We start from the raw sequence: 9,296 nt of genomic DNA, 5'->3' as shown, positions 1-9,296 counted from the left end.
AGTTCTTTTCTTTTTGCTGATATGGATTTAAAGGGAGGTTTAGACCACATTCTGGTCCATTGGGTGGGGTTAATCTCATAGTTTATGTTGTTTTTTGAAGACAGTGTGACTTCTGAAAAATGTTTTAAGAGGTGGCACCTGTTAATAGGGAATGGTTCATATTGCTCAGTGGCAGAGCAGGTTCAGTTCTCAGCAGTTCCACAGAGGACTGGGAGAGACCCTTGTCAGAAACAATAGAGAACCCCTGCCAGACAGTGCAAGTGATGCTGACCTAGGTGGACCCAAGGTTTGATGTATAATCCAGCTTCCTATGTTACTAATTTAGAAATTAATATCCCCACACCCTTATATATGCAGTCATTCTCCGTGTGTGTGTGTGTGTCATTACACACAGATTTCCCCCCAAATAACCTTTTCAGATTTTCCCCCGCTCTTGAGATACATAGCACAACTACAATGCTAGAAGAGCTTAATATTTTATTGCTACACTACAATTAAGCTGCAGTTGCAGAAGGCCTCTAGAGGGCAACAGAGTGATAGTTCTACATCCTGGCTGTTTTTCTCTTCTGACGGCAACAGCAAAGGTCTTCTGAGGAAAGTGGCTTATCTGGAGTGGGGGAGAGAGGCAAGGTGTTTGTTTTTACTGAAAAGAAATTTAAGTCATTTTAAGGCCTGCCCCACAATCCCAGCTTGAGTTTGTCCCCTACTTATCTACATTGTCCTTTCATACTGCAAGAAATTGCAAGCTCAGGACACACAGTGTGCACTGTGCAGGGGGATATCGCTTCGGACTTGCAACAAAGTCTTTCTTTCAAGGTTATCTACTGAAAGTGTTTGCAAATTTGTGGAGTATTAATCAAAAATATCAATAAAAAACATTAAAAACAAAATTGCAAAACCTGGAATGAAACCAGTCATTTTAAAACAATTATACATACTAAGAGCATGTGTTAAAATTGCATGCTAAATTGGGCACGCTTGCTGGAACAAAAATGCTTTTAGCAGTCGCTGAAAACAATACAGTCTACTCTGCGAACATCTGCTTTGTGTATGACTTAGTTGGATCTCACCCAGTGTCTCTGCAAAATAACATATGGAAGTGACTTCCCTATAATATTGAAATGGTAAGAAGGACCACATTCAAGGTGAGATTTTGCAAAAGCTTGAAAATAATGTGAAATGATTCTGCAGTATCTTCTGGGGGGGGGGGGAGATGCAGGAAGGACGTGTGGCTGAGGGCATGGTCTCTGCTGTCATACAATGCCCTGTGAAGCTTTTTCCTGTTGACTTCCAGGAAAAGCCAGCTAGTTCCCACCCTTCAGGCCTTGGCTTGACATACTTACCATTCACAGTGATCACTCTCCTCCTCATCACTGTCCACATGTGACTGTTCTTCAGGAACCTCCTGGTTGTCCTCATGGGTGTGATGTCCTGTTTCTTGCTCAGGGAGGTCCTCTTCTTTCTGGAGGACTTCTGGTTCTTCTTTCTTAGGCGTAAGCTCTTTAGGGTCTCCAGCTGGTTTGAAATTGTCCACCTGGAACACCCAGCGTCCTGGCACATCCACGTTGCTAGTTTTTGTAATGTTGATGACTTGAGGAGTGCGGGAGCTAGGGATGTTGTAGTAGTTCTTGTCATCACCGCTGTTGAAGCCGGCCTGAAATAACCACAATACCAGCCTTGATACATGCATAGCAGTCAAATGCTGCTTTGTGGCAAGAAGCAGCAACAGTTTGGACTTCCAGGGAATCTTCCCAGGGTCTCTCCCTCTCAGGGAAGGAGTCCAAGCACTTGCAGGATGGACAGGGTTCCTGAACTACTGCAGGAGCTATTAACAAACTGGTTGCTCTGCTAGAGACTTCCACTAAGGTGGGCTCCCTCAAGGAAAGTGGCTTTTTGCTGCAGAACTACTTAAACCAGGGATGAGGAACCTGTGGCCCTCCAGCTGTTGTTGGGCTCCAACTTTCACCCCAGGCAGCATGATGGGCTTTGTAGTCCAACAATATCTGGGCAGCCACAGGTTGCCTATCCCTGACTTAAACTCTCCTTTGGTTCCAATGCTCAGGTGTGGGGAACTTGGACCAAGCTGGCTGTGGATGGTGGGGATTGTAGTTCAGCAACATCTGAAGGGCCAAAGATTCACCAATCCTGCAATATCCAAGTTTCTTGCTTGTCAGATATTTGGCCCAGCACTGTTTCCACCCACATAGTGAGATATCCAGGATGATCATTTGCTGCTTTGCCACACCTGGTCAGAAATATCCCTTAGCAAGATGGAAGGAAGAGAAACCCTGACCAGAAAAGAATGACAAACCAAGTTGATGGACTATGCGAAAATGGCAAAATTAACTGGGAAGTTCAGGAACCAAGAAGACAAGAACTCAATGGTAGAGCTTTGCAACAGATAGTCCCAGGTTCAATCTCCAGCATCTTCAGGTAAGGCTGAAACCCTGGAGGACCACTGCTAGTCAGAGCAGACAACAGTCGGTTCAATGGGCTAATAGCATGACTCAGTGTCACCCACTGCCTGTTAGAGGAGATCATTGTAGACCAGACCAACAAAATAAGTCAGCTAGCTGTGTTCCTGGATTTGAATGGAAAAGCATTTCATTCACTCTGGCACCATAAGGGACTCCAAGCAGCTCTTCTGAGAAAACCGCCTGGAACCAAATTCTCGGCTCACAGCGTGGGCCTACCTGTGCTGGGATTCCTCCTAAACCTGTTCTGGGATTTCCCTGACTTGCTGCCCCTGTAGTCCATTGGATGTCTGCATAGTTGAGCATCATAAAGGAAACATGGCCATCAGTACATAAGATAGCCTGGAAGGTGTTTACCTGGAGCAAAGACAAGCAGAAAGAGTGAGGTCGAGAAGACACACAATGAATTTCATTGCAATTTCCTTGGCCTATGTCTTTTCCTCTTTGGCTGGCTATGCTCTTCCATGTGGATTTGGCTTCTTGGTGCTACAGCTGCATTTAAGAAAGGGGTGCATGTTTTGACAAAGTTGGGAGTTGCTTATGATAGGCAAAATATCTATAGAAATTAGGGTTGCTTTGCACCTTAATTTCAAGGGTAGCTTCCTGGGGAAACAGTTCCTATTTCTGGTATATGTTAACCCTAAAAGGCCTACTCAACTCTTAATTTTGGACTCCAACTTCTTTCATCCCCAACCATATTGGGTGGATAGGAATGGGCATCATGTTGGGGAAGGCCAATGGATAGCTGTAGGTATTTTGTGTGCTATACTTTTAGTGACTCTGATTTCCAGTGACTCTGAAAAGTGAGTATGCAAGTAAAAATTGGTGGTTATGCTTGAAACAAGCACTCCATATGAGGCTGGCACAGTAGTGCAGCCCTGGAGTCCAAGGCATCTCTCGCAGCCAGCCTTCAGCCGATGGATCCCAGTCTTTCTTCTCCCCTCTTCTTCTTCCCACCTTGCTAAAAGACTCCCTTTACCTGTCACTTCACACCCACTTACCCTGGCACCATCTGTCTCCCCAGGCCAAAGGATTCCTCTTGGATGGTCCATCAACACCTTTTGTCATGTTAACAGATTTGCTCTTCACTGGGCCAGCCAAACTGGTTAGCATAAGGAAGCCCAGGGATTCCTGACACAGCTCTGCATCTTGTTCTTTCATCCACATCCCAATTAATCAAAATCCTACCATTTATTAATTCCTATGGTTTAGGAGGTTCCCCCCCTCCCCAATCTATAATAACACTCAACTACTGTAGATGGACCAATGGTCTGACTCAGCTAGAGACCCAAATTTGGGAAACACTGCTATGTGGTAATCTAGTACAGAGACCTCCAATGCCTGTATCAGAGCAGAGGCCCATGTTGCCCCAGACAAGGCCCAACTGGAAGAAAGATGCCCAAGCAAATTAGGCTCTTATTTATATGCGGAATGACTTACCTTACTGGACAAAGATCCGAAATAGGCTACACGGTCCCAGGTGGCAATGAAGAGCCAGGTAGCTGTGAAACTGATTTCAGGGAAGTAGTTATTAATGTCCCGGGTGACATTTCTCAGCAGTTCTGGTTTCTGCGTCTGCCGGTAATAGACATGGCCACCTAGAATAATGTTGGCATCCGCCCAGTAAGGGGCAACAAAGGCCTTTCCGTCTACCATGGGGATGGCTTTGGGGGTGTACTCTGGGACGGGCACGGAAAAGGAAACCACCCCATTGTTGTTGACCTGTGAAGGGGCAGAGAGCAGCAACGTAAGCAGAAACAGCAAAAGGCTAAAGTGCCCCCAAGCAAACCATCCCAAGGGCTATTTCCTTCTCACTGCTAAGAATTTTCAGTTTCTGATCTGAATCCTCCGGGTATCGGCTCCTAGACTCTGGGAGCAGCACAGTGTAACAGGCAAAGGGGGTCGATACCATGACTGGGAAGTGAGACTGTGCTGCTGGTCCTACCCCTTGGGTCACGTGCTCAGGCTAGCTGCACTGCTGATGGCATTCTGAATGCACATATCTGAACCAGAGTCCCTATTCAGCAGCTGGTTCATGCATTATTACTACCACCACCACCACCACCACCATCATCCTCCTCCTTCATCTGAGGATCACAGAGCAGTTTACAATATAAAAACACAAAAATACATGCCATAGTAACAAACAAAAGCAATAACCCCCACGTACGTAGTTTAAAAGGCCATTGATCAATTAGCCAAAGACCTGGGAGAAGAGGAACGTTTTTGCCTGGAATCAAAAGATATGTGATGAAGGTGCCAGGTGAGCCTCCCTGCATTGTTGCCCCTTGCCTAGGCATTTGGATCACAGAGAGTCCCTATGCATGAATTGATGTTCATTGCCTAGCAGGTGGTTTTCAGCCCCCATCCCCCCCCATCTTTCTGAGAACCTCCGTCAGTGATTGGCATCGTCCTGCGTCATTTATCTATTTGTACATGCACACTATTTATAGCCTGCCCTTTGTAAAAAGACCTCAGGCAAGATCCCTTGCCCACGGGAACTCTGTCTACCAGCAGGGGCATACCTAGGTTCCCTTGAACCCTTGGTAAGGAGATGTTGGTCACCCAGAGCAGTGAAGGAGTGACCTGAGAGATGGCCAGGCAAGTGGGCTCCTAGTCAGAGTGAAGAGGCTCATTTTTGCGCCCCCCTGGGCCTGCAGCCCTTGGCAGGGGCCAGCCTTGCCAACCCCTAGGTACACCCCTGTCAAAGCAATGATTCTTCAACATCAACTTTGTTGTGGTCAACTTTGGAGTGGTCATGTTGTGCAGATGCCTGATTATTGTCTTCCAAAGCAACGAGTGGTACCTCGGGTTAAGTACTTAATTCATTCTGGAGGTCCATTCTTAACCTGAAACTGTTCTTAACCTGAAGCACCACTTTAGCTAATGGGGCCTCCTGCTGCCGCCACACCGCTGTAGCACGATTTCTGTTCTCATCCTGAAGCAAAGTTCTTAACCTGAGGTACTATTTCTGGGTTAGCAGAGTCTGTAACCTGAAGCATATGTAACCTGAAGCGTATGTAACCCGAGGTACCACTGTACTCTATTCCGAACTTAAAAATGGAAAGCATAATGCTTGTGGTCAACAAAAGAGGTTCAAAGACTGTCTCAAGGCAAATCTAAAAAAAAGTAGTATAAACACAGACAACTGGGAAACACTGGCCTGTGAGTGCTCCAGTTGGAGAACAGCCTTTACCAAAGGTGTCATGGGCTTTGAAGACGCTCAAACTCAGGATGAAAGGAAGAAAAGTGCTAAGAGGAAGACACACTTGGCAAACCCTCACCATGAGCAACTCCCGCCCAGAAACCTATGTCCCCACTGTGGAAGGACATGTGGATCCAGGACTGGCCTCCACAGTCACTTACGGACTCACTGTTAAAACTGTGTTTATGGAAGACAATCTTGCTCAGCTACGAGTGATCGCCAAAGAAGACGACACCCCTGTGTATCGTTTTAGCATTCCCTGACAGCTAGGGCTTATCTACACTAACCTTTCCTCCTTGCTTTAAAGCTCTATGCACTCTTTTTATTTTTGCTCCAGAGCTTTCCCTGTGAAAACCCACCCTTTAAGTGCTCTGACACAGAACTTCAAAGCATTGGTTTCTGCCTGGAAAGAGCAGGGCAAAAGATAATAAGCCTCTAGTCACAGTATTGGCTATCTGTTCTTCCGGCTACAAGAAGATGGAAGTTTGTAGGGTAATGGGCATCCTGAGAGCAGAACACTTGAGGTTGAAGTGGGAGAGTGGTCACGTTCCCCTTTCCTGTGATTCATTCTTGCTTTGTGCCAAAAGGGATTATACGTACATAAACGCTGTGGTAAGTCTTGTCGTAGAAGGTGAAAGGTACCAAAATAGGAATCTTAGGGGACGTCCCGTCATCTGCTATGGGGTTCTTCATATCTCCTGCAGCTTCCCCATAGGGATACAGGAGGTGCTCTGGACAGAAAGGAGAGAAAACACTTTGATGCTTCAAACCTGACACAAACCTATGAAAATCGGGGAGGGTGCTGTTGTGTGGCATAACAGAGCATCCTCAAAAGGAAGGAAACTGTTCTCTATGGTCTCACAGCTACCAGATTCTGGAAGGAAGATTTGCACAATAGTGACCCCCTAAATACTCTGCTTAAAAGTTTTTGCTAGGTGGACCTCCATCTTGGTCTCAGTAGTTGTTTTATGCAGACCCTCCAAGTGTCCCTATTTTCCACAGACAGTCCCAGATTTACAGAAGCCGTCCCAGTTTCTGATTTGATCCCAGAATGTCTCACTTTTCCTTAGGACGTCCCTATTTTCATTAGAGAAATGTTAAAGGGTATGGAGGTATGCCCTTAGGCAAGGAGAAAAGTGACTATACCACCTTTAGAAGACAACTGAAGGCAGCCCTATATAGGGAATGTTTTTTTAATGTTTTGTTATGTTTTTTACATATGTTGGAAGCTGCTCATAGTGGCTGGGGAAACCCAGTTGGATGAGCAGGGTATAAATAATAGATGATGGTTGTTATGGAACAGAATGTCCCTATTTTCATCGGAGAAATATTGGAGGATATGTAGAAGGCTTCAGTCAGCCCATCAATATCTAAATCAGTGTTAAATAACTCAGGTTTCTAGAAATACTATTTCTTTGGAGAATGCTCCACCGACACCCCATGAGGGTCAGACTTTACCGTTGGTTTCTTTTGTTCCTTTTATTGTTACTTTTGTTTCATGCAGCCAAAAAGTCGAAGCTGAACCTATAACAGAGAAGGAAAGACAATGGTGAGTCTTCAGGGGAAGAGTGCTCTCTCTTCTGGGATCTAGGAAGTTTTCTGGGTCTGTGGATTCCCCTGGGGGATCTCACCACATCTATCTGTCAATTTAGCAAGGCTTTGCAGCAGCTCCCCAATTTGTGATGGGCCTTCTCCACTTCTCTGCGCTTTTCACTTTTTGGGGGGTCTTGTTTATGCCTCTTTCTCCAAATACCAGCTTCTGGTGAGACGCATATTGCTGCCTTGGTTCAACTTACCTAGCAGAAGTAGCAGGAAGGCAAAGGAAGTCTTCATATTGGCGTCTCCTTCCCAAGCAGCAGCATATGACAAGCAACATCCCAGGAATTGAGGAGAAAGGAGAGGGCATATAAAATTGAATTAAGACATGAATGCAGGAGGGAAAGATGCTTTTTCCAGTTGTGTGTATGTCCCCCCACCCCCACTCACCCACATCCCATTAAAGCAGAGGTGGGGGACCTGTGATCCTCCAAGTGTTTTTGGACTCCATTTCCCATCAGCTCCAACCAATATGGCCAGTGGTCAGGGATAAGGGGAGTTGTAGTCTGCAAACAGCTGGACCATCACAGGTTCCCCCTTCCTGCATTAAGAACTCCTAACAATGGATCACACTTTTTGGGTCTGAGACCTGCCTGTCAGTTCCACTCTTCCCCATTGCCTATGTGAAACTGGCCAATGGTTGGAACAGGAAAAATCTAGTGCTCCTCTGTATTTTCGTCACTTGATGTGGAATATTCTCCAGACAATCTCTGACCATGCAACTCTAGGCATGTTTACTTGGGTGTAAGCACTAGGTAAGTGGACAGGATTACAGCCTAAGTGTTTTACATATACCCTGTGATATTTTGTTTCAGCATTTGATGTTCGACTAAAGAGATTTGATTTCAGAATCTGATATTTGCCTGTGTTTGATAGCTGATGCACAATTCTATTTATTCATTTAACTATCTAAGCACTTTGCATATCCCAACAATTTACCAAAGTGTTTGAATTCTGAAGCAAAGGATGTGGCGGGAGAAGCATTTTCAGAAATCAAAGCGATAGAATTGGAAAGTTTGGTGCGTTTTCAAGCATTTCCGCCTTAGGAAAATGGAAGGTATCATCAGGAGGTCCTGGGCAGCACTTAACTCTTGCATTGCAAACCTCCCAACAGCTATCAAAGTGAACAAGGTGTCGTACGTGGACTCATTCTGTGAAATGAGGTAGCCCAATATACAGTGGTACCCTGGTTGAAGAATCATAGAATCATAGAGTTGGAAGAGACCACAAGGGCCATCGAGTCCAACCCCCTGCCAAGCAGGAAACACCATCAGAGCACTCCTGACATATGGTTGTCAAGCCTCTGCTTAAAGACCTCCAAAGAAGGAGACGCCACCACACTCCTTGGCAGCAAATTCCACTGTCGAACAGCTCTTACTGTCAGGAAGTGCTTCCTAATGTTTAGGTGGAATCTTCTTTCTTGTAGTTTGGATCCATTGCTCCGTGTCCGCTTCTCTGGAGCAGCAGAAAACAACCTTTCTCCCTCCTCTATGTGACATCCTTTTATATATTTGAACATGGCTATCATATCACCCCTTAACCTCCTCTTCTCCAGGCTAAACATGCCCAGCTCCCTTAGCCGTTCCTCATAAGGCATCGTTTCCAGGCCTTTGACCATTTTGGTTGCCCTCCTCTGGACACGTTCCAGTTTGTCAGTGTCCTTCTTGAATTGTGGTGCCCAGAACTGGACACAGTACTCTAGGTGAGTCCTGTTTACGAATGATTCAGTTTACGAACTCCACAAAACCAGAAGTAGTGAACTTTATCTTGGTCTACAAAAGGAAACCGAATGGTGGAAGGGCACTGGCAGCGGAACACCTCATTAGGGAAAGCGCGCCTCAGTTTAAGAACGGTTTCAGTTTAAAAAACGGACTTCAGGAATGGATTAAGTTCGTAAACCGAGGTACCACTATACTGGAAGGTGGGTGGGTGTTCCATTGTTAGCACAGGTGAGGGGGTCACAGTGTTGTGTCACCCCACCAAAGATGTGCTCACTGCCCATCCCACCTACCCCTGTCCCC

At 45.8% G+C, this 9,296-nt stretch overlaps 1 protein-coding gene across 2 annotated transcripts in view; it reads right to left on the bottom strand.

Moving 5' to 3' along the window:
* Positions 1 to 460: 460 nt before the first annotated feature.
* Positions 461 to 9,296, bottom strand: part of LOC308592260 (alpha-tectorin-like) — a 20,676-nt gene continuing 11,840 nt past the window's right edge. For both annotated transcript variants that reach the window (XM_081203585.1, XM_081203584.1), the window contains exons 2-8: positions 7,476 to 7,523; positions 7,138 to 7,203; positions 6,280 to 6,410; positions 3,915 to 4,196; positions 2,694 to 2,831; positions 1,344 to 1,654; positions 461 to 607 (exon numbers count right to left, since the gene is read on the bottom strand). In XM_081203585.1, the coding sequence (XP_081059711.1) occupies position 607; positions 1,344 to 1,654; positions 2,694 to 2,831; positions 3,915 to 4,196; positions 6,280 to 6,410; positions 7,138 to 7,203; positions 7,476 to 7,512 (966 nt within the window). In that variant the 5' untranslated portion in view covers positions 7,513 to 7,523 and the 3' untranslated portion in view covers positions 461 to 606. The remainder of the gene's footprint in view (positions 608 to 1,343; positions 1,655 to 2,693; positions 2,832 to 3,914; positions 4,197 to 6,279; positions 6,411 to 7,137; positions 7,204 to 7,475; positions 7,524 to 9,296) is intronic.

Source organism: Podarcis bocagei, assembly GCF_964188305.1.
Source record: "Podarcis bocagei genome assembly, chromosome: 7".
Classification (NCBI taxonomy): domain Eukaryota; kingdom Metazoa; phylum Chordata; class Lepidosauria; order Squamata; family Lacertidae; genus Podarcis; species Podarcis bocagei.
This window is presented reverse-complemented; position numbering and strand designations above follow the sequence as displayed.